The following is a 24,957-nucleotide window of genomic DNA, read 5'->3' on the forward strand; positions in this document are numbered from 1 at the left end:
TAGCACAATTCAATGACTTTAAGGTTAAGTGGTCTGTCGCTTCAGAATCCTGCCCAGCCATCACTTGCCAAGTAAACAGGCAACCGATGTAAGGAGTAGTTATGAGCCATAGAGAAATTACTCTCACTCATAACAAAGCATCCAACTCTGCTTGTCAGCCTGCAAGTGAAATCATCATCTGCCAGACCATCATCACCTTCATGGTGGATTTCCAAGTGTGAGCTACCGTTTTTTCCATAGCTTCAAAGTCTTGATTGTATCAGGTAATAGTGCGTGTTTCCTGTGTTGGAAGAAGAGGTCTGTTGAATATTTTTGCCAAGCCTGTGCTTCTTCTGAAGTTGTGCTACATGAGAAAATTTGGGTACAAAGAATAGCAGAGGGGATAAAGGACATGCCTTGGTTCTGCTCAGTGCTGACACCCCTGCAGGCACTGTCCTCAAGGCAGGAAGCATCACTTTCTTGCTGGAGTCTCTCCAGATGTTTCAGTTGAATCTCACCTCTGGTTGCCTGAATTTTGGGCCATAAACTGTGTCTTTTCTTGGTCTGGTTTGGTGCTCCTACATTTAAAATATATTCATACTCTTTTATCAGGCCCAAGCATTCTGCTTCTGTTGATCTTTTGTTATTTTCTAGTGGCCGCTGCGTTGACTCATCATGTAGAGAAAATCAGCAATCTTTGAGGCAATTCATCTTTTGTGGAAGTTTCAGTTCTGTGATAATTTTAGGTTGCCAAGACTAAGGGCCACAAATGTTGGGCCACAAATGTTTGTCCTCCTGTGAGTCAGTCCCACTCCAGGTAGAATAAATCCTCGCACATGCTGAGATGTGGTAAGAACCCTGACCTTCTGTTTACACAGCTCTCAAAATTTTAAATAGCCTCTCTGATTTATTATGTTTCAGAAACCAAAGAAATTGCAAATTTCCTGCTTGATATTAGGCTAATTTGATGTGTGCTTGTGATAAAGGCATTCCCTCAGTGGTAACTCTGTTTCATTAGGGTTACAGTACTTTTGGGGGCTGAAATAGAGTCAGACAATGCACTGCAATGTAACTCTGCCTGGCAGATTCTTGGCAGTCATTACCTACCTTTATGAGACTCCATTGTGTGGACATCAATGTCTCCTTCTCAGCTGTTCTCAGACAGCAAGTTTTAGTGGCCATGAATTTGCCTTTTTAATGTTCCTCAGGCATTTTCTCATCCATTTCAGACTGGGAAAATTATGCTAGGGCTCCATGTGCTAGCTAGCTCTTCTGCAGTGTCATCTAAAAAATGGTCCCGTCCTGTTTATCTCTTGATGGCTATTCTTACTCATTTTTAGTGATTTTTAATAACTGAGAAGGTCCTTGTTCCGTGAAAGGAAGTAGTATTCTGGAATAAAGCTGGGCATGGTAATCTGAAATGGGAGACATGAAGCTCAAGGTGGAGCAAGAATTACTTTAACAAAAATTCAGAGCTTTTCTACCAAAGGTGGTCCTCTGAAAGCAGAGGAGGGTGATTTTTCAGAAAACACATCTCTTTTGGGATGCCTCAGTTTCACTCAGTAAAAAACACTGGTTGTTTTAAAATCTTCACCATAGCTTTCAGTTGTGTCGGATGCATTTTGCGGTAGGTCTCATATAGTGCTCCTTTACAAAGAATATCTGTTGTGAATATAGGCTTTTCAGCTTAAGTGTTTGTTAAATTCAGTAACTTGCATTAAAAACAAGAGCTCGTCTGTGTATTAGCTGTTCATAGTGAGTGATATGAGAAGACTATTAAAATCAGTGGGAAGTCAGGAATCAGGATTCAAGACCTTCCATCAGCCTTTGTTAGCAACATGAGGTTGGTCAGCTAAGACACCCAGCATTGTTTCTTGTCACTTCCCATGTTTCCTTTCAGTAAAGCTGTAATTGCCACAGTGGATCAGCCTCATGGTCTGGTCCAGAACACCATCCCATAGAGGGACAGGTACAGGTTGAACCCAGACAGAAGCAAGAAGCTCTGCAGGGACCAGTTACAGGCTAACCTGGCCCTAGGGAACATTTCATTTAACCTCTAAAAATTAAAGGTTAGCTCATGTCCTAAAGCAGGAGGATCCAATTCCTGCCTCCTGTGTTTTTTTGTTTGTTTGAATATTTATTGCAAGAGCTTTGCCCTTCCATATTCAACATTCAACCTGGTTTTAATTCTTGCTGAGCTCTTAGTTTCAACATTGCCTAGTGGCGACGAGTTCTACTGGTAAATGATGAGGCTTTGAGGAAAGATCATTCTTTTTATTGGTTTTAAGCACACCACCTTCAATTTCAGTGAATTTCCACAGGTTCTTACAAGACAAGATGAGACACATCCTACAACTATTCTTTATTTGCTATTCGTGTTCTCCTTCAGGTAAACAAGCCAATCTGTCCGCTTACTCCTAATACAGAAACTCGTAAAAACTCGTCCCTATGATTGGGTGAATGCAGCTTCTTTTTTTACCAGCAGGCAAATAAAGGCAGTAGGGAATGTTTTCAAAAGACCTTCCCATTAGATTTGTGGAATTTGCTGGCATTTGGATTGCTCTTGGTGATCATCTAGCTTCTTTCAACTAACAAATAGCCCAGAAAGAGGAGCAGAGCAAAGTTGGCCAGTTTTTGTAGTTATTCCCCCCGCTCTAGTTCACGTGTGCTGGCATTCTCCTGCTGGCCTCTTCACCCAACTGTGTTGAGTGAAGAAAGCTTCTTCTATTCTATTTTAAAACTGTGTGTAAACATCAGCAAATGGGTGAAGAATGGGCTGTCTCTTAAGTAGGTTGTTTTTCATGTAGTTCTGTTGAGGTAAAAGGGGAGACATGGGGAGGTTTCTGTGTTTAACCATGACACCATGGTACACACACTATACATAGTGCAAATAAAATTTAAAAACAATTACTGCTTAAGACAGCATACAGAGTGATTTCTGTAAACCTGTTATTTCTTGCCAGATTGAATGGGCTGGATTGGGATGCTGATAGAAACCTTTTTATTATTTATCTTCTGCAGGTTGTAATTCGTTTTTGCACAACAGCTCCATACATTTACATCTAAGGGTTTTTAAAAAAATATTCATCTATTGGCTTATCTTGACAGATTTACGATGGAATAAAGTGTAGAGGAGTTACTGTGTTCATCCATTTACACTGTAAACTAATCTTGTCCCTGCATGTTGCTGCTTTTTCTTCCTTTTAAGCAGTATTCACAGTGTTTCGTAGCACTTTCTTCTCTATTTTCTTAGCAATGTACAGGTTTACTATGTTAATCCATATTAGGTTTATCTAATGACTGGCTGCCCAAACGGCTTAAAAATAATGGGTCTAAGTGTACATATACTTACTGATAGCTGGCTGAGCAGAAGGAGTGGGTTTGGAAGTATTTGTAGCAGGAAAGGAAAAAACAAATTGTTTTTTTCAAATGGATTCAGAAGAGATTTTTGTCAAGATGCTTCTTATTTAAATATTTAGCAAATAATTAGCTGTCAGTGTAAACAAAAATCCATTTGTAAATCCTGAAGAATGTGAAGGAAAAGGTATTTTGAAAAGACTGCCTGGAAGCTGTACAACGTTAAAATAAGCTAATTGTTTATATTGCTCTCAGAAAATGGTAGCAGATAAACACGCTTGTAATTCTTGAGCACTGTAGATGAAAATTGGCTCAAGTTGGTTTTGAGTTACAGTCAGGAAAATGATATTGGACTACGTGTGATGAACCACAGGAGAAAAGAAAGGGGTTTGGGGTGGGGAGTTGAGGGGGTTTTTTGCTGTAATTAAGCTTCTGGCTATCATTATTTTGGCTATCATTAAAATTTGTCCTATTAAGGGCTAAAATCCCCAAACTTTACACTACAGACTTGATTGAATCCTGCACAGGAGCTATTGCAGCGCAGAATCACAGCTCCAGAGTCAGTAGGAGTTTCTCGTATCTGAGAGCAGAATTTAGTGTCTTGTGCTGTTCCAGGCTTGGTGTTGGGCTCGTTCCTAATCATTGAGGAGGGTTCTGGTAGATGTCAAGTGAAGAGAAGAATAGATCACGCATCCTTCAGCACTCAAGCCAGACAATGAAATTAGAAAATGGCACTGACAGTTGATGTGAGAGAATTCCCCTGGATTCCTAGAGGAAGAATAAAACAAGAATGAATTGATTAATAAAAAAAAAAAAAAGAAAAAAAGGAAAAGGGGTGGGGGGAGATGCAGAAACGAAGAGGGTGGAGGGAGAAAATAAATTAGAGAAACCTTCCCAGAAGCCTCCTCAGAGCCTATTCAATAATAAAGTCCAACATTAAAAGCTGTGTTGACTTTTTACATAAAGGCGCGTGTACTGCCTGTTTGGTCTTGGTTTCTGGTTCTGCATTTTTCAAATCTCTTACCGAGCATTTTGCATGCATATGATGTTTGCAACACTACCCGCTCTTATTTGAAGACTGTTTTCAGAAGTCATTATTGAACTATAGGATAAAAAGGTATGAGCATAATTACGCGTTAAAGAGAATAAATATGTTCTGCTAGATAGTTAACCAGATGAGGTTAAACAAGATAAGATGAATTCTGGTCTTTTTAGAAAACTGACAGTCTTCATTTTAAGCTACAATGTAAAGTGCTTTATCCTGAGATTAGGTATTGTGGCAGAAGCTAAAACTGCCTTTTTCCCCTAACCGTGCCAGAATACAACCTCCTTTTCTTTTTGCGCTAACAAGACTGCTTTACCACCACAGCCCACTCTAAGTAATTAAATCAATCCTTTGTACTTACCGTATTCTCCTCTAGTGACGGTACTAGATCTGATTATATGCTTCATGCATATTCAAAGTACGGCACTGACAGCTCTTTAATGAGCTCTTACTTAATCAGTACGAACAATGTTCATCTTGTTCTTTTTTTCCTCATACATTAGAGCTAGGAACAGTTGGGGAAAAAATGAAACATCCAGCATTCATTTGAAAAATATATTGTACTTTGAAAAGTGTCTAAGCTGGGGAAGTTGCATTCTGCCCTTTAAAAGTCTGATGGACAAATTGGATTACTAGTATTGGATTAAATAACAAATGGTTAGAGGAGAAATGAGAAAAGCTCGCTGTGATCACAGGCTTTAATATTTTTTGTTACTTATAAAGCTGAAGGGGTCTTTAACCAGTTATTAAAGTCAGGATTAATTTGTAATGGTCCAACTTACTAGCTTTAAAAGGGTTTTGTTGTTGTTGTTGTTGTTTTTTATCAAAAACAACAGTGTAATGCATGTATTATGGAAAAAAATATAAGTTTAAGATCTGTGGGCTATTAATAGATTTTCATCATCTTGTACTGGCCCAGATAAGGGATTTGCATGCATGGGATCGATTTGTTCCCTAACATGTTTTTTACTTCATTTAAATAATCTGTACAGTATTTTTTTTGCCCTGAGAACAACACAGATATTTTCCCAGTTTTAACTTTCAAGCATTCATAGCAGGTCAATTCAATACTTCTTTTACACTTACAAAGTGAAAACAAAACCCTCCCTAGCAGCAGCAGCAGCGTTTTACAGAGTGAAACTGTGTTGAAAAAAGGCTTTTCCTGCTATTTTTTATTTAGAAATTGCAAATGTGAGTTTAGCCTTGCAGTATCGCTGCAGTGGCAACACTCAGTTTTTCTTTGTTGAAAGTGTTTCGCTTACATCCTTCCACCAAGGGGAGGTGGGGGGGGAAGTAGTAATGCTCTGATAGTAATGTATTTGTTGAAAAGAGTCATTTTAATTTCCTATATATGGGAGTTCATCTTTATTTTGCTTGCCTGGGAAGAATCTGTTTCGGCTCCATGCGCAAGAATTTAAAAGCTGATGGTCAACACATAAAATATCAGCATTGGCTGCTATTACTATTGCACACATGTGTCATTTCACTGATCAAAAAGGCCTTCGCCGGGATACAATTGGCCTTTTTCCAAATTGCAAGCTTTTTCTCAGCTTTTTCTTTTTTACTCTTTCTTCTTTTGTTGGCTGCCCGGGGATTTGTGCCTATCGCAGCCGATATCACATGACCGGTGTCAGGGCATCACATGGGTCCAAAGCGAATACAAAAACAGATTAAAAATTCTGTAAAAACAATCAAGACTTTGTTAACGCACTTTTAAACCAGCCTATTCCATGGGTATTGCGTGTGCTTTGGGGGCAGCAAGAGGCACCTGTTCAGATCGGACTTGCCAGCTCCAAGCTTTACCTACATCTTTTCTTGTTATATGTTGCAGCTAACTTTATTTAGGAGGAATGCGTTAATAGAAAGAAGGTTTTATCTCAAGTTTGCGTTCTTACCCTGAGATTACATGGCGTGAAATTCAAGTTCAGATCCACCACTGAGTCAGACTCCTTTGAAACATTTCTGTCTCCCATTTCTTTTTCAAGGCGTGCAAGAGCTTGCATTTATAATGGCACCTTTTAGCCAGAGATCCCCAGACCACCCCAAAACCTACAAATTTGCTCTCATAAATTGATTAAAACATAGCCAGATATATCTGGTTACAAGAACTTTTTTCACCAGCAGCTTGGCAATGTGGCAATCTTGTGCGTCACAGAATAGATTGGTCATTTTGAAGATTAAAAAAAACAAGTTATCCCCTTTTTCTTGCCCTCTCCCCTAAATAAATTTCATCTACTTGGTGCATGCCAACAAAAGGGTTTTAATATTGATTATCATCTACTTCTGAAAGCAGACCCTGTTAGATGGACCCAACACAGCAGTGCCTTTGATCTGTAACTTAACAGCGAAGTATACCTATGCGTTTTAATCCTCTTTGGGGGAGTGCTGAACTGCTGAATGTTATTGTAAATGCCATGGTGTAATAATTTCTGCGCAAAACCAGAAGTGGAGTTCTTGGTGGAGAGCATTTCTACATGAGAAATTTCTTCCTGCATTGCTCCAGTCATCCAGGAGCTGGACCCTGCTGCTTCTGCTTGGAAAAGGGCTGCATGGCCATTCCCACTTCAGAATGCTGTGCCCTTCCCATCTCACTGCTAGCAAATCATGTACCCTAAAAGCATGCTTTCAGGAACAGTTTTGTCAACCAGAAGTTTCCCAGGGTGATAAGTGGATATAGGGGGACGTCTCACATCAGAAAGGAGAACATGCCAGATGGTGTACCTTCTTCTTACTGCATGGATGCACCAGCTCACCCCAAGCTGACCCACTTCCCTGTTCATCTTTTCCTTCCCTTGTGTGGATGCACGAAGACCATAGGCCACAGTGAGGGGGATCAGGCAGTCTGGAGAACGCCAGTGACCTTCCCTTGCACGCAGCAGGGTCATAGCCAGGTGAGGAGGTGATTCTCCCTGCAGATCTGGGCTTGCACACTACTGTGGCATCGGGGTGTGAACATGTGCATGGCAGGCACGTACGTGCAAGCATTTCAAACGCTCCCATCCAGAAATTGAAAGCTTTCTTTTAGAGCAAACCAATATTTTTTCTGGTGTATTTCCAGCTTCTGGTGCTGGAAATTGCTTCTCTGCAACTAGGGATCCTAGGGTTAAAGTTAGTAGAGATAGCTTCCCCGAGCATACCAGCACCTTGCATTAGAGATTTTAAAACACTTAGCAAACAACAAAGAATTAAGTTTTAGCACCCTTGCGAGATGGGTACTAGTGATTGTCCCCATATTACACACACAGGCACTGAAACTCCTCAGAGATCTGCCCACAGTTTCCCAGGGAAGCAGTGCCAAAGCTGCGGGCAGTATTCAGAAGACTCAGCTCTTTTCCTTTGCCATATTCCAGGTTTCTTTCCAGATTAATTTTAAGCGTGAGAAATTTATGAGTTTCATAATTCAATGAGGACCATGTAATCTTTGCTCCTCAGCTCAACTTGAGAGATGAGAGTGGCAGGTCACCTCAGAGGCACAGTCTCCATGTAGGACTTTGGTGAGGTTTCTCTTAGTCTCCGAGCTCAGAGAGAGTGGAATTTGACTGAAAGACCCTGCTGTGTGCAAAGAAGCTGCTTGTCTGCCTTTCCCCTGATGGTGTAGAGGTGCTAACAGGGAGTCTTACAGAGTCTGGTAGAGCGTAGCCCTGCCTGCAGGTAGGCTATGGAGGTCCTCATCCTCATCGTGCCTGGGAGGCGGTGATGAACATCGGCTGTGAAAAGGAATACTTGTCCATGGATACACATATGGGGACCCTTAGACACCCAGACCCCAAAATCACTTGTATTTGTGCAGATGCTCCCTTTGATAGCAGGTTGAGAAGAGGAGCAGCTCCTTCCAGCGCATCATCTGGAAGAGTGGCCATAAGCACAGAGAAGCTGAGCAGGTGCCCATGCCTTGGCCAAGGGTTCAGGATTACCATCTCCTCTGCAGTTACTTTGATCCCTACATCCTGACTGTGCTGGGTTTGCATGGGTGGAGTAGATCTTGCCCACAAGGATTGTTTTTGTGTTTGGAAGCCTGTGATGACCAGGCATCTTTGAGCAGCAAGGTTTTTTCATTGGGAACATTGCAACAATATAGCTCTTTTGGGAGAATTTAAAAGATACAGTACTTTTAAAAAGGCATTTATTTGGGTTAGGATATGAGCATGATAAAGAACACTAAAATAGATGCTGAAGATCAGCTGCTTTCAAAGATTTATTTATGGAACAAGCAGGATTGTGTAGCAGGACTTGTAGTCATAGGGTATTTTTACCATTTGAGAGTATGCCTGGTAATGCTCAATGAAATAAATATGAAATTTATAAATAATATGAAATAAATAGCTCAGTTTGGGAAATACGACTTAAGTAATGAAATTCTTTTGATTGCAGGAAGAAACACAGAAGAAGAAGAAGCAATGATGCAGGAATGGTTCATGCTGGTTAATAAGAAGAATGCCTTAATAAGACGAATGAACCAGCTTTCTCTTCTGTAAGTATGGATGAGCACATGTATTTACAAAAGGATGATTTACTGCAATATTTACCCATCAGACAAATGCAAAACTTTTTTGCTCACATCCCATTGGACTTCAGAAATATTCCCTCAAAAGTGAGTAGTGTGGATGCTTTGTGGAACTCACGGAGTAACTTGCTTTTCTCATATTTCAGACTTGAAAATGAGAAGCATGCACTGACACAAGATTAGCCAGAGCTGTGAAAAACAAAAAACCCAAAGATATTAAGCACAGTTACATTTTCAAAGGCCCAGCAGTAGAATAAAATTACATTTTAGAAACGCACAAATAGATTTGGATTGTGCCTCAGGTGTGACAGGTAAAGACTGGAGAGAGAGCAAAATCTGAGTCACTACCTGCTTTGTAGAAATCCTCAATCCCATCATTGGTAGTTCAGCAGCACTGGACTGCTGGAAGGATATTAGTGAATCAGTCACAGTGTGATGATGCACTGATACCGCAAAGTAAGAACAAATAAACTTTCTGGCTAGCACCAGGGAGGAAGAGGGGAGATGCTGCTCGTTTTTAGAGGCATTCTGCCCTCAGTGCTTCTTTTCCAGCTCCTTTCAGTTTGGTTATATTTCTTTCAGTAATGCCACCTAGTGTAGATGCCTGCATACTTCCCTGGGAAGAGCCTGTGCTCATGAATTTCCTGCTGTGTCTGAACTTGACAGAAGATTCTACCTTCAAAATGTTAAACTTTCTAATCCCGTGTCTAATTTTCATTATTCATTAGGGCAGAATGTATATAGGATAATACTTCCAGTGTCATATTATCTTGGTGAATAGGCTGATGCTGGAATTTGTTCCTTAGGTCCGGGGGAATGTTTTATACTTAGGACATTCCACAACAGCTGCTTCCAAGGATGAATATTAAATAATTGCTTCTTGTAGCACAATAGAGTTAAACGGATGGAATTAAAGCCAATATTACAGAAAATGAAGAAGCCCCGTGACTGAATATGCCACCTGAGCAAGGTTTTAAGTTTGTGTATCATTTGTTTGGAGTAGCTTAAAGTTAAAGAGAAAAGTCAGTTACGAGTCCTAAAATCAATGTGAGTTAAAGGTTCTTTTAAGTGTTTAATGATTTAGTAATTAACATATTGATGAACTTTTGCAACTTGCCTAGGGAAAAAGAACATGACCTAGAAAGGCGCTACGAACTGCTGAACCGGGAGCTAAGAGCAATGCTTGCTATTGAAGGTAAGAGCAATGCTGGGTACTGAGGGAAGGAAAATGCTTGCTGCCGAAGGTGGCTACCTGAATGTACAAAACAGGGAGGCTTTTCTGGAGCCCAGTTAAGAGTAAATGCTGATATTTACATCATTTCCAGTGATAGCACACAGCAAATATGCTGGATCTGCAGTCCCATTCTTAAGTTGTATTCAGGGGGAGAAAATAAAGTCCTAATATATGGGACAAAGAAATATTGTCTCGTTGGAATAAACTTTGAAAACAAAGTAATGATAAGGTAAAGAATATTTGTCCAGGGTTTATTACATTTGTTGCAATCATGTTCTCCTGGCTTTCCTGCAGCATTGAGCTGCTTTCAGTGCAGCAGAAAGTGGAAGGGGTGACCCACAGAAGGGAGCCTCCTTCCTCTTAGTGTTTCTGATCTGGGTTACAACAGTATATCACTGGGAAAAAAAAAGAGGTCTCATACATTTGCCAAGTAAATATTTCATCGCAAGCAACACCAGGATTAGCGCGATCCTTTGCACAGATTTTCTCCCTTCTCTGCAACTCTCCCGAGTTTAGTCACCTTACCTGAATGAAAACTCAAGGGAAGATTGACACACAGGATAAATGAAACAATTGCATCCTTTCCATAGGGCTTTCAAGTGAATTGTACAATAATCCTGGGGATGATTCATAATAAAAAATAAACATCCAGATAGCTTAAACCATTGCTTGCATTATTTTCTTATTTAAATATCTTAAGTGTTTTCTAATGCTGCACTGCTTATACCTCTCAGTCACAAATGCTGTCTTATAGTTCAAAGATGTTTGCTTTAAAGTTAATCCTTTGGGCTCTGTAAAATGGACCTTTTGTCTAATCAATGCAAATTGATTTTGCTATTCTGTATTGACCTCTCAACCCTTTGACTGTCCATGGTAATTTCTTTCTTCACCTGATAAGGTACCTGATCCATAATAAATCAATTCTAATTAGTTTGGAGACTTCACTGGGAGCATAAGTTTGTAGGAAAAAAGCAGCAGGTTTCAGGTAGCTTTTTCATATCTCTCCATCTGTGGATATATTTTTTGCATAAGGCTACTTCCACTGTATTCTTAGATAAACTTGAATCATAAATATACACATTGCTTTGTGCAGAGACAGGCTGGATTAATTGGGAATTATGCTAGTTAAATATTTAAAACATTAAATACTTTAAAACCAGAGAGGAGCTAAGAGATACTGTATTTAAATCAAAAATTTCAGTGTTTAACTGCCTCTTACTTCCTTTTGCTGTCTTGGAACATCCTAGCAGCAGCCTTTGAATGTCTCACAGCCTGTGCCATTCACACACTGACTTGATTTGAACAAAAATCTCTCCTTTATTTTCTCCTTTATAAGTTCAGAGAAGGATACCAAACCCCAAGAAAGTCCTCTTTTTTTTCAATTCCTTTATTTTTGTGTATTCTACTGGTGACATCATAAACAGGGGTTTAGGGAGAAAACCAAAGTGCTGGAGATTGGTGATTTCCTTATATTCTTTATACAGCAAAGTCCACATTTAACATTTTAACCCTCGGTAAGATTATTGGAGTGCTGGAACTTTTAGCAGCTATCTGCTTTTACCCAAAAAAAAACATACTAAAGGAGAAACTCTACCAAGAAAATGCCTGCAAACCCCCAAGATACACATTTGTGACACCACGCCTCTTGATGTGTGTGTCAGCACTGTATTGCTTTCTGTGTCCAACATACGCTGGGGTGCCAATAAACACCTTTTGGGAAGCACCAGTAAAACCACACCATTTATAATATGATTTCCCCAAAGAAGCATGGGCTGCCTGAACAGTGTTCTGAGGCCATTTAGCTGATTGCTAGTGAGTGCTTGGGCTCTGTTAAAGAGGTGAAAAGACAGATCTCACTTTTACTGGCACCAATTCCAAACCTGGAATATATGGGCAAGGAGAAAATAAATCTATCTGCGACAGGACAGGACGGGTGTGTTTGTCCAAAAGGAAGGTAGAACGCGCCAACCCAAACTGGAACTTAAGGGAAAAGTCTTTGAAAGGTGATAATTACTGTTTTGGTAAATTGCTCTAACTCTTCCACGCGTGACTGTGCTGTTTAAAAATCTATCAACCGATTTACCTAGCTGGTTGATGACAGGAAAGGGGGAAAAAAAGAGAGAGAGCCTTGCAAAAGGTAGCAGCCTGCTGATGGCAGATAAAGGCGGTTTATTGGCGGCCAGCCTGCCCTGCCTGCGCAGGCAGCGTGTGGCAGCGCTGGCGTCTGGAGGTGCTGACCGTTATAATGTTCAGTGATGTGGAGCCTGTGTCCTCTTAGCCACCGCTAAAATGGAGGCATAGGCAGCTGAATGGCCTTTTGGAGTGTCACAGCACTTCACGCGGAACACATGAATGACCGAGGGTGGTAGAAAAAGGCATACTTTTATTTCCCCCACCCTGTTCAGCCGCAGATAAAAGAGAGAGTTACGGCACTGCCTTCTTCCAGCTAGAAAGTGTTCCTGTCTTTCTGCTGCTGAGACTTCTCTGACCGAGTGAGGCCTGAAATCCCTGCCTGGTAGGCCAAAGAAAATACAGGTTACTGGTTTGTTTTAACCTGCACCCATGAGAAGGCATTTTGGCTGTCTGGGAGCCGGCTCCTGTAAACAAGGTGCTGCATTTCAGAGCCTGGTTTTTGCCACATCTGCGGCGGGATGCCTTACTTCAGCCACTTGTCCTCTCGCTCCCTGTTTTATTTATTTCATTCAAGATTTAATGCCTCCTTAGGAAAGATAAGTTCATTTTTGCACACCTTCGGGTGGTGTGTTCATTTTCTGCCCAAGAAATGGATCTTCTTTCGGATTTTGTACATCTTGATTTATTCTTGGCTTATAGTTTGAAGTGGGTGCTCTTCTAAAAGGATTTATGCATAGGTTCACTATTTTTGTAGTTATGGTTTATATGATAAGCTTTTTATATTTAAAATCAATATGTAATCCTGTGGAGGAGCTTATCCTCTAAAACCCCATTTGTAAATCTATTTTAGCTTTGTTACACCGCGCAGCCACAGTATTCCATAGATTGATTAGGTTCAGCAGCAGAATCCTATCAAATGGCCTGCTCTGATGATGATGCAAACTCTTTCAGGATTGCTAGTTGACTGGAACTAAAGATAAGACCTGACTGCAATCCCCCAATGTGCTCTTTACAAAACTAGTGTTAATTTTCATCAAAGTGCCCAGCTTATTTATTATAGTGGTGAGGCTGAAGGTTTTGCTACGAGAACTTTCGACCATTTCTATTAAAGCATTTCTATGGGAACCAGCCGCCTGTTTGCTCAGAGTAATTATCAGTTTGAGAGGAGAGGGTGGGAGTAAAAAAGACAATGTGAAGTCAATGAAGATGAATAATTGAAAACATTTCTACTTCAACGTGAATTTAGCAAACTCTGTCATCTTAAACTGCCCGTCGCAAGCGGTGGCACGGGGGCTTTAGCTTTCAACTCTTTTAGCTCATATACAGCCTCAGAGCTTAATCCTATTTTTGTCCAGAGTGTAGCTTTTATAACAGTATTATTCGGAAATCTTCAAATTAATCACAGCCTATATGGTAGCTTCCCAGAGCTGCAGTCAGGCTGGGTAACTGTATGTGACAGGTGCTATAGGTAATCCTAGCTTAAAAGGCACAACAGGTAGGAATCAAACTTGAGCACAGTTGCTTTTTTAAACGTGGGGATGCTTCCCGAAAGTGCTGCCCTGCAATATTTTGTTGGATAAAACAAAATTGCCATGTAGTCACATAGAAAATGTTATTTGAATACTTTGCACTAGTTCCCCTTTTAACCAGCTGCTGCTTGACTGTATTTGGGGAGTGGGAATGAGGGGAGGAATCAAGCTCCTTTTCTAGGAAACAAAACAAAAATGCAAGGGAATATTTCTGCCAGCAAGTTTTCCCATAGCTTATTTCAACACTAATAATAAGCAAATGCAGGAACAAAAAAGCCCGGTTTTGTTCCATGAAGTCCTAATATGACGTTATTTACCCCACGGGGCTACAAGATGGGACAACAGAAAACACAGTGCTTAGAAAGGGACTTAACAGAGAAGAGGACTGAGCGAAACTTGCACTGAAGTATTTTGACTGGTGTTTGCTATTCGAAAGCTTAAATTGCTGCTGAAACAGCAGAAGGGGGGGATGAAGAAGGAAAGAAAGAGAGAAAAAGAAAAAAAAGTGAAAGAAAAAATGAAAGAAAAAGGAAAGAAAAAAGAAAGAGAGAAAGCAAAAGTTAGTTTTAAAAATCAGAGTTTTTCACCCAAGTGAAAACCATCAAAATTGCAAAATAATTAAGTCCAGGTAGAGGCAGTGGATTTCAGGTCCTTTTTCATCTAGAGCTTCATGTGCTCAGATGTGCTGGGGAGCCCAAGTCTCCACACGATCATCAGCAAAAGCTGGGGGAAAGTTAACTTGAAAGTTGGGGACCACGTCTGCAGGCAGCAAACCCCAGTGAAATTCTCTACCAAGCCTCTCCTTTTCTGCCTGCCTCACTGCTGTTGCCCTTCGCAGTAGGGTTTTGTCACGCTGAGATTGTGTTGCACACACAGGGGCTTTATATCTGTGGGGGAAACCCTCTGGTTTTGGAAAGCTCGGGCTTGCAGAGGTGCAGAGCGATGTGTTTTAAACGGGAACCAAAGGAGCCATCCCTAAAAGGAGCAAAGGGGATAAGCAGCGATGGAACTCGAGAGACTGCCTCGAGAATTAGCACCTAAAAGGCTGCTACCCAAATTAAAACAGCTTTGTTGCAGGAGAAATGGCTTAGATTACCAGTGATTTTGGCTGGTAGCTTCAGTTCTAATCTATGTACACCTGGAAAATCATTTCCTTAGCAACGGGAAGCAACACATTTAAAAGAGAAAAAGAGGAAGAAAAGGAAGGAGAAAAAGGAAAATAAGGAGAAAAAGAAAGAGAAACAAAACTCCTGAGAAGTTTTGGCGGTTCCTAGCCAGGCCGATGCTCAGAGAAGGGCTCCCCGCTTGCGAGAGGCTCCCATGCATGTTCTCTCCCGAGTGTGCCTGCACACACGTGTCGGTGGGGGTCTTCCCTGCGTGCGTGGGGACTCGTCACTCACTCGTGGGCCCAGGCGGACGGCGAGGGCGCGATAAAAGCGGTTGCACATTCCTGCCTCTCTGCCGCTCTCCCAACCTTTATTGCATGATGATGCATCTAATTTTTAATTTGTAAATACAAGGCTGAATTCCCTCTAGCACCACTTGCTTTCATACAGCTTCTGAGCAGTTTGCTGTCTTGAATAAATTCGGCTTTGGAGGGGGGTCAGGGGGATTTGAACCACCGCATTCTTGCGGGGTTTGTGAAGATTCACATGGTAACCGGTGGCGAGCATTGTTCGGGTTATCTGAATAAGCACCAGCCATGTGAGTTTTAACATGATCGCCCAGGGCAATGGAGAGCGCGGGGAAAAAGCCAAAAGGACTGCACCCTCTCTCCCCTTCGCCTTCGGGAAGCGCGGCCGGGGAGGAGAAAGAGGAAGGGGAAGGGGGGGAAACACCGCCGGGCCGGTGGCGACGGCTTCTCCCGGTGGTGGGTTATGGGGTTTTTTTGGAGCCGGTGTCCTCTTTCCCTCCCGCCCCTCATTTGTCCTGCTATCTCCCTCATCATCTCCTGCTCCTGCTTTTCATTGTTTACCTTCTTAATGAGGGAGGCGGGGAAGGCCGGGGCTTGACTGACAGCGACAAGCCCTTACGGACCGGCTGGAGGGCCGGAGGCTGCGGGGCGGCCCCGGGGGGCTCCGGCATGCGGGGCCGGGAAAAATCCCTTCGGGAAAAGCGGGGCGACCCCGGGCTTCGCTGCGGGCCAGCGCCGGGGGGGAGCTGGCCCCGCGCTACTCTGTAGCAAGTGTATTTTTACTTCAAAGCGGAAAATGCTAATTAACTGATACCTGCTTTTAAAGTTACTGCGAAGCATATGGTGCTCAGTGTGAGATTCCTCCGGCTGCTCAGAGCAAGCGAGGAATTAGCGAAGAAGATGTAGGGAAACGGGGCTTTGCTGCTAGGATGGGAAACTTCGTAAATGTCGGTGCCCGTCCAGCAAAAACAGTCGTGAAAGGAAAAGTTGTTGATGATGATGATGATGATGATAATAATAATAAAACGAAAGAAACAAAACAAATAAAGGGGCAGGGAACCCAAAAAACCCCAAAGTAGCCTCTGAGCTCCCCCAGGCCGGGTGACGGGGAGGCAAAACGCCGGCGGGTTGTGCTTGGCTCTGCGGTACTGCCCGCTGAGGAGAGCGGCACGGCCGGGCCGAGTCGTACCGGGCTGTACCGTGTCGGGCTCCCCGGCGCAGCGGCCCGGGCAGCCGCTGACCGGTGTGTGTGTGTGTGTGTGTGTTTCGATTTTCTCCCGCAGATTGGCAGAAGACGGAGGCGCAGAAGAGGCGAGAGCAGCTTCTGCTGGACGAACTCGTTATTCTCGTTAACAAACGGGACGCGCTGGTCAGGGACCTGGACGCCCAGGAGAAGCAGTGAGTCGGGAGAACGAGCTTGGGGGGGGGGTTCCCTTCCCCACGGGAAGTTTGGGACGAGTCCGCTCTGTGGCCGTGGCCGGGTCTCGTTGCGGCCGCGCATCCCTCGCTGCCCCTCACCGCGCCTCGCGCCGCCTCTTTCCGCAGGGCCGAGGAAGAGGACGAGCATTTGGAGAGGACCCTCGAGCAAAACAAAGGCAAGATGGCCAAGAAGGAAGAGAAATGCGTCCTCCAGTGAGCGGCCTTCCCGCGGCGGTGACAAAATCACAGCGAGGCTCTTTCTTACGTTTTTAAAATGCCGACAGGAGACTGGACAGAAAAAAAAAAAAAAAAAAAAAAAAAAGAAAAAAAAAAGGAAAATTTTGAAAAGGGAAAAAAAAATCTAAAACTTTTTCCATTTTCTTAGGCCAGATCTAGGCTGCGCCGGGCCCCGCTCCGTTGTTTTTTGGTTTCCACTCAAGCGAACTCGTGTTGTGCCAGGGTTTCCGTGTGGGCTCAGCTCTCCTGCCGAAAGGCTTTGAAACGGAATCGCCGAGCCCCCGTGTGTGCGGCGGTGCCGGAGATGTGCGGAGGAGCAGAAGAAAGAAAGTGCGTCCTGGATGCTGTAGCTGGAGGAGGGCTGAGTTTTGAAATAAATATGTTTTTGTCGTAATAGGATTAGAGAGGGGGATATAGGAAAAAAAAAAAAAATCATTGGGAATGGTTTCATCTAGTCCTGCCATATGTAATACTTAATAAGCTACCTACATTTTATAGTTAGGTCAGATCCACCCCAGTTATTATGATTAAAAATGTGCTGTATTTACCAGTGTTTTATTTCAGCAGTTTTACATGTCCCCGGGAGCAGAGCTGAGCCGCTCTGCTGTACTCGGGGGGTTCCTCCACCGGAATCAGCGCAGAGCCCGGGGAGCAGCAGGGACCGGCCCGGGGCAGAGCCCGGCCCGGTGCCTCCCCCTGCGTCCCCCGCGGGCCCGGGCCTCCGCTCCGCGTTATTTATTACGCCCGGGCCGTGTCCCCCCCCCGCGCCCGCCCCCCCCCCGTTCCCCGCCGTGTGTCCCCACGCGTGTCCCGCGCTCGCATCGTCCCTTCGTGGAGCTCGTCTCGTTTATTTATTACAATACCGAGTCATATATAAGATTTTCAATAAAAGCCGAATCTTTCTTACCGTAAACTGCCGCTTTTCGCTTTACCTGGGGTACTCCTTCCATCCCTCCCTCCATCCCTCCTGCGCCGGCTGGGGAAGGGGTCCCAGGCCCCGGGAAGGGCCCTACTCCGCATGGGGCAGAGGAACCCCGCGGCTCCGGCCGCCGCCGCTTCGGTACCGCAACGAAACCCACCAGAGGGAAAAGTTTTTCGTTTGCTTTTAATAAAACGCAACTCGCGGAGGGGGAAGTGAAACTTTTCCCGGCGGCGCCGATGCTCCCGGAGCGGGGGATGCGCGGGCAAAGCCGCGGCCGCGCAAGGAGCGCACCCACGGGGAGCGGGGCAGGAGAGAGCCCAAAGCCTGCAGGGGCGCGGCTGCCGCCTGGGAGGTACCCCGGGACCCCAGCATCGCCGGCGGCTCCGGGTGCAACTGCGACCCGCTCCCACCGAAACCTCACCGGGGAGGAAGGGGCGCTCGGTCTTGGGCGAGCGGCCGCCAGGCCGCGGGTTGTGCCGGTGCCCGCCGGTGGGTTTGATCCCGTGAGAAGTTGGGAGAGATGCGGGGAGGGCTCCGCCGTGACCCTCGGCCTAATCACAAAAATAGAGATGCTGGGGATGGGGGAGCAGGCGAGCTCCCAGGGCTCGGCGGCCGCGGGGAGCAGCGGAGGGGAGAGGAGAGGGGAGTGCGGCAAAGACCGCGGTGCTGCCTGCCCGGTGAGCACCGGGAGCCGCTGAGCCCGAAGCTCGGGGCTGCCCCCGGGAGGGGTAGCAGTCGTACATCACATCCCGATACCCCGCGGGGCCGGTGCTTGTCTGTTTTTAACGCGAGAAAAGTAACTCAGCCCCCAGGTTGAGGGGAAAATAAATGTGTGTGTGCGTGTGTGTGAGAGAGAGAGTGAGTGAGAGCGTGAGTGTGAGTGTGTGAGTGTGTGTCCCTCCCGCTCCCATCCCAGGATCGGACAGCAAGGGCCCCCCCGCCCCGTGTCCGGCCAGAGCTGTCCCCCTTGCCCCCCAGCGCAGCCGCAGCCCAGCCCCCGCCCGCCCGCAGCCCCGACCTTACCTGGGAGCAGCGGGGAGGGCGCAGCTCCGTCCGGCGGAGGGGACGGGATGGGGGGGCCAGAGAGAGCCGTGACCGACCCCTTGGAGGGCAGCGAGCCCCGCGCCCGCCCTGCCAGCAGCCCCGGCCGAGCCGGCGGGGAGGCGCTCGCAGGGGGGGTGCTGGGCAGCCGCGGTGGTTGCGAGTGGGTTTGGGGGGGGGGGCACAGATCTCCCTGTGTGGGGAGGGAGCCCCCGGGGGCGGCCGCTGCCCGCCAGGACCGGGGCTGCCCCGGCGGGAGAAGTGATGGGGCGGCGGCGGGGGGGACGCAGCCCGGCCGGGAACTGCCCCGGCGGGACCGGGGCTAAACAGGGGGCCTGGGGCGGGGGGGAACTGTCCCCCTAAATCATTCCTCCTCCCTCCTCCTCCTCCCTTTGCTTTTTGTGAATGGGCCGCGGCGCCTTTGTTGCGGGGAGAAGTGCCCGTGTCGCTGACTTCTGTGGGCAAGCGGAGGAGCTTGTAAACCTCCTTTTCTCTGCCCCCCTCGGCCCATCGTCACCCTCCCGCCCGGATTAGACGGTTCCGTCCTGGCCCGGGAGAAAAGGGGGAAAGAGGGGGAAAAAAGAAAGAAAATGGGGGGGGAAGGAGGAAACCCGCGCTTTGGTGGGGCCGGCGGGCAGCGCCTTTGAACATTAGCTCGCTTTCAGCTCCCACTGCAATTAGAGGGAGTTGATTTGGGGAGACCAACAAAAGCCGCGCACCGGAGCCCTCGTTAGAGGTTTGGGGCCGCTCCTCCGCCCACGCGGCTGCAGCGCCGCACTCCGCGTTCCCCACTTCTCCGCGCACCGGCCGCGCCGCTCCGCTGTCGCTGTCGCTGCGGGAAGAGTCGGGCTGCGCGGAGCGGTGCGGAGCGGTGAGTGCCGTCCCGTCCAAACCCCCTCCAAACTCCCGCTCCCCGCCGCTCCCCGTCCCCCCTTGGCGCGGAGCAGCCGCTGAACCCGGGACTCGCGGTAAAGGTGCGGCCGCTGCTTCTTTATTCTTATTTTAAAGCACAAAGTTTGGGCGAGTCTCCAGACACGGAGGGGAGGGGGGAGCCGGGACCCCGCTTCCCCCGGCTCCCCGCCGCTCCCCGCTGCTCCCTGCACCATCCCCGCCTCCAGCAGCGCCCTCCGCGCCGGCCCAGGCGGCCGCCAAAACTTTTCCGCGGTCCCGCTGACGGCGGGCTCGGGGCAGCGCACGGGGGCGCCGGGGAAAGAGTCAGAGCTACGCGGCCGCGCAGCAGCTCCCCTCGCACAACTTCTCCAACCATTCCCAGCCGCCCCCAGCACCTCCGCGGAGGTTACGCGGGGCCCTGCGCGCTCACCCCCACCCCCGATCCACCCGCTGGGCTCCGCCACCCGCTCTTCGCACCGCCGGGGCCGGGTCGGGTGCGCCGGCGGTGGGTGCGCGGGGGAGCGCGGAGCGGCGCGGGGCGGGGGGGGGGGGGGCGCGGAGGGAGCCGTCGTCCTGCGCTGCCATTGCCCGGGCGGCTGTCAGTCAGGCGGGGAGCGGCCGGGGATTGGCGCCGGGCTGGTTACGCAGATGCTTTGCGCGCACATACAAGGGTAGGGCCGGGGGTAGGTGATCAATCCTCATCAGGGCCGCGGCTCCATCGCCCCGACAGCGCGGGCCGCCGGCAAGGTAACGCGGGGTGCCCCGGCAAGTTGGGGGTGCGCGGGTCGGCCTCGGGCATCGCCCCCCCCGCCCCCTCCCCAGCCCGCCCCCCCGCCCGCCCCCTCCGCGCCCCCCGCCCGCTCCGCCCTGCCCCGCGCACAGCCCCCGCCGCTCCGCAGGTGGCCGCGCAGGTGAGGCAGGACAGTGCGGCGCGATCCGCGCTCCCCGACGGGGCGGCCGACGGCAGGACGGAGCGGAGCGGTCCTGCGGCACCGCCACCCGCACTCGGGGTGCTTGTGCCTGTGAGTGTGCGATGGGGGGCAATGGGGGAGGGGGCACGGCCGGGACGCGGCTGCCCCTCGGTTTTCCTCTTTCTCTCTTCTTTTTCCCCTTCTTTTCCCGTCCTTTTCCCCCCTCTCGCCGCCCGGGACCGTCCCGCTCCGCCGCGCTCACCGGCAAAGTTATGCAACGCCGGGTCACGGCGCTGCCGCCCGCGCTGCGCCCGGTCCCGGCCTGCCGAGGAGTGCTCCTCACCCGCACCCAAAACTTACCCCCACACCCACCCTCACCGGCCGGGCCGGGCTGCCCGCGGTGCCCCCGGGGGGGTCCCGGCCTCGGCAGCGGGGGCCGCCCCCGGGGCTCGGCGGGGCCGCCCGGGGTCTCTCCGCCCCTTCCTCCCCTCCGCGTTTATCTGCCACTTTTTGCCACCGAGCCCGGCCGCTGCCTCCAGCCGGCGGCCGCCGGGTCCCGCCTGTCCCCACCCGGCTCCGCCGGAGCCCCCGGGCCGGGCCCCGCCGCCGTCCCGGCGCCCGCTCGGGTGCTTGCGCGCTCCCTTTCCCCTTTTTAACTCTTATCCATTTCTAATTAAAACGTCCCCGTCTGCTCGCTCTTTACATTAATTATTCTTCCCTCCTCTGGTACCTCCTTTTGATTCCTAATCCAATTATCTTTTTAAATAATTGCTTTATCTCTCCCCATCGCCGGGCACTGTTGCCTCTCGGCACTTGGACGCAACTCGCCTTCGTTTGCAACAAAATACCACTAATAATATCACTAATAAAATTCACAACTGAAGGCCGCCGGCCCGGACCACGGCGCCGGGTGCGAGCAGCGCTGCGGCCGCCGAGCCCCTGGGGTGCCCATCGGCAGGACTCCGGGCGGCCGGACCCCTAACCCGCCTCTCTCCGCTCTCTCTCCAGGCTCTCCGGCCTCGCCTCTGCGCGGGGAAGAAATCCGACTTTTTGTTTCCCGATCCTCGTTGTTTCATTTTTTCCTCCTTTTTTCCCCCATTCCTTTGCTGCGATCGCTCGACGACCTCGCGGCGGTGACGGTGGGACGGGACGGAACGAAAAAAACTCCTTTTGCACCTATTTTGTGCTTCGTTTCTTCGATTTTTAATTGTCTTTGGCTTTTGCGGTTTTTTGCCTCTCGTTCGGGTTTTTTTCGGGGGTTCTTTTTGTTGAGGCTTTTTTTTTTTTTCCTCCTTTCCCCCTCCCCACACTTTTGATTTTTATTTTTATTATTATTATTATTATTATTATAATTATTTCTTTTTTCTGCGGGACTTTGGAGGATCCCTGCCCGGCTTTTAGCATGATGTCGTACCTTAAACAGCCCCCTTACGGCATGAACGGGCTGGGGCTGACGGGCCCCGCCATGGACCTGCTGCATCCCTCCGTGGGGTACCCCGGTGAGTGCCGGCGCCGCGGACATTCCCGTCCCCCGATGCACCCCCTGCTCCAGCTGTGGGGGGAAGCTCCGTCCCGGTCGGGTTTGGGGTGGGCTGTGGGATGGGTGCCCCCGTTTGCCGGCACTCCTGGCCAGACACAGCAAGGTTGCGGGGACAGCGCTGGGTCCAGCTGAATTTCCCCCCTTTCCCGGAACTTCTTCGTTCCCACCGGGATTTTTAAGGATAGAAAAGCTTTCAAACAACAGGAAAAGTAAATTTACTTCAACACAACGAAATCTCCCCAATGCTCCCCCCGGCGCCGGGCCTGCCCGTTGTGCCTGCAGCAGGGCAGTGGCCGCTGCCGTGGGGCCGAGTTGTGCGGGGGGCAGCGCGGTTCCCTGGGGTGGGAGGCAGGGATGCTTCCCCGAACCTTCTCCCGCGGGGTGCCGTGGCTCCCACCATGCCCGTTGCTCCGGGAGGTGTGTGGGGACCCGGTGTGACCACCGCAGGGATGCTCTTCCCCAGCCACCCCGCGGAAGCAGCGGCGGGAGCGCACCACCTTCACCCGCTCGCAGCTGGACGTGCTGGAGGCACTCTTCGCCAAGACCCGGTACCCTGACATCTTCATGCGGGAGGAGGTCGCCCTCAAGATCAACCTGCCCGAATCCCGAGTCCAGGTACGGGACCTGTTGAACTGGGTTCGGGGGGATGCGGGGCATCCTGGCTCCAGTGGTGCCACTTGAACCCGGCTCTCGCTCCAAACTCATCCCTGTTTCCCTGGGGATGGAAAGTGTGTGAACTCCCTGCCACTTGTCTGTCCCACCTGGGGGGCATCCAAGCAAAAGGGGGGGGAACACTTATTCTTCCCTCTTATCCTCTTATTAGTTTTATTGTAATTAATATTTTCCTGCCCCTTCCACCTCCCCCAGAGTGTAGCAGCCGCACTCCTTGGATGCTTCCAGGGGTGCCCCCTCCTGCACTGCTTCCTGCATGGTGAAGCCCAGCGGGGTGGGATATGCAGGCAGCACCCTGTGCAGGATCTGTCCCCCAAACCCATATACGTCACTGCTCTGGGAACATGCTTGAGCTGGGGCACTCCAACTGCTGTCCCTGGTCACCCGTGCTTGGGGTAGGATGCGGGGTGACTGGGTGCCAGTCGGAGGCGGGGTTTTTTTGGGGTGCGGGGGTGAGTGGTGCTAATGGCTGGGTGTGTGTGCTGGGAGAACTGGAGCTGGGGTGAGGTTGGCTGGGTGCTGCCGGGCAGGCGGAGGGCCTCTGGAAGCAGCCTATGGCCTCCTCCTTGCCCCCGCCGCCCACCCCATTGCACCCCATTTTGCCCCCCAGGTCTGGTTCAAGAACCGCCGTGCCAAGTGCCGGCAACAGCAGCAGAGCGGCGGCGGGGCCAAGAGCCGGCCGGCCAAGAAGAAGTCGTCGCCGGCTCGTGAGAGCTCGGGTTCGGAGAGCAGCGGGCAGTTCACGCCACCGGCTGCAGCCTCCAGCTCAGCCTCCTCATCCTCCTCCAGCTCTGCCTCGTCGGCCCCCGCCGGTGCCCCGGCATCCCTCAGCACCCCGGCATCGTCCATCTGGAGCCCAGCATCCATCTCTCCTGGTGCGGCACCAGCGGGGGTGACGGTGCCTGAGCCCCTGCCACCGGCTGCCGCGTCCTGCATGCAACGTGCTGGCCCCACCGCCGCCGCTGCGTCCTCCAGCTACCCCGTGTCCTACGGCCAAGGCGGGGGGTACGGGCAGGGTTACCCCGCGCCGCCCTCCTCGTCCTATTTCGGAGGCGTGGATTGCAGCTCCTACCTGGCGCCCATGCACTCCCACCACCATCCCCACCAGCTCAGCCCCATGGGGCCCTCCTCAGTGCCCGGCCACCACCACCACCACCCGCTGAGCCAGAGCTCAGGCCACCACCACCATCATCACCATCACCACCACCATCAGGGTTATGGCGGCACTGGGCTGCCCTTCAACTCCTCCGACTGCCTGGACTACAAGGAGCCTGCCGCCGCCGCCGCTGCCTCCTGGAAGCTCAACTTCAACTCCCCCGACTGCCTCGACTACAAGGACCAGGCGTCCTGGCGCTTCCAGGTCTTGTGAGGGGCTGACCACCGTCCCCCCCAAGCTGCCGTGGACCCCTCGCCCAGGGTCTTCCCATCACCTTCCGGGCAGGACTCTGGCTCCGGCTCTTCCTCCATCTCCTCCTCTCCCCTCTTCATTTGCAGTGGTGATGCCCCGGGGTGGGGGTCCTGCCACCCCCATCTCTACTGACTGATATTTATTTGCTTCCTGCGCCCCTCCAGCGGGTTTATTATAATTATTATTTTTTTAAACGCGACAGAAGAGGAGTTTAAAAAAGAATAATAATAATAATAATAATAATAATAATAATACAAAGCTGAGCATCTCCCCTGCTGCCCCCCGGGCAGAGGCGCAGGCTGGCTCCTGCCCTGCCGGTGCCCCCCCAAACTCAAGTGGGGACCCTCACACCCTCCTCCGGGTGCGGGAGCCCCCGGCTCGCCGGTCCTGTACAGCCTCTTGCCGCTGGGAGCGGCGGGAACGATGTAAATACTGGGTCCGTTCCAGTGACCACGATTGTTTTTAGTTGATGCTGTCGGGTTGGCGTTTCTCTAGAGTCTACCATGGAGCAGAACTTTAAAAAAATTCCTTTTTTTTTTTTTTATCTTAATTTTAATTTTTTTCCCCTAAAAATGAATCTTTCCCTGTCTCGTGTCCTCCGTCCATCCTCGAGGGCTCCGCGCGAGCTCGGCGGTGCCGTCCTGGGGCTGGGGTGTCTGTTGTGGGGGGAGCAGCCCAAGGGGAGGCAAAGGGGGAGGGAAGGGCTGCCCAGCTGATCCGC

At 49.5% G+C, this 24,957-nt stretch overlaps 2 protein-coding genes across 3 annotated transcripts in view; both read left to right on the forward strand.

The window, feature by feature from the left end:
• EHBP1 (EH domain binding protein 1) overlaps positions 1-17,801 on the forward strand; it is a 223,642-nt gene extending 205,841 nt beyond the window's left edge. For both annotated transcript variants that reach the window (XM_080615103.1, XM_080615104.1), the window contains exons 21-24: positions 8,753-8,852; positions 10,007-10,080; positions 16,479-16,593; positions 16,741-17,801. In XM_080615103.1, coding sequence (XP_080471229.1) covers positions 8,753-8,852; positions 10,007-10,080; positions 16,479-16,593; positions 16,741-16,831 — 380 coding nt within the window. In that variant the 3' untranslated portion in view covers positions 16,832-17,801. The remainder of the gene's footprint in view (positions 1-8,752; positions 8,853-10,006; positions 10,081-16,478; positions 16,594-16,740) is intronic.
• A 3,625-nt stretch (positions 17,802-21,426) lies between these two features.
• On the forward strand, positions 21,427-24,197 carry OTX1 (orthodenticle homeobox 1; the record flags this gene model as incomplete). The annotated part of the gene is made up of 3 exons (XM_080616622.1): positions 21,427-22,115; positions 22,620-22,771; positions 23,439-24,197. Exons 1-3 carry the CDS (start codon positions 22,019-22,021, stop codon positions 24,195-24,197), a joined length of 1,008 nt encoding a protein of 335 aa, XP_080472748.1. The 5' UTR covers positions 21,427-22,018.
• Positions 24,198-24,957: the final 760 nt, after the last annotated feature.

The sequence above is a fragment of the Psittacula echo genome (genome assembly GCF_963264785.1).
Source record: "Psittacula echo genome assembly, chromosome: 4".
Classification (NCBI taxonomy): domain Eukaryota; kingdom Metazoa; phylum Chordata; class Aves; order Psittaciformes; family Psittacidae; genus Psittacula; species Psittacula echo.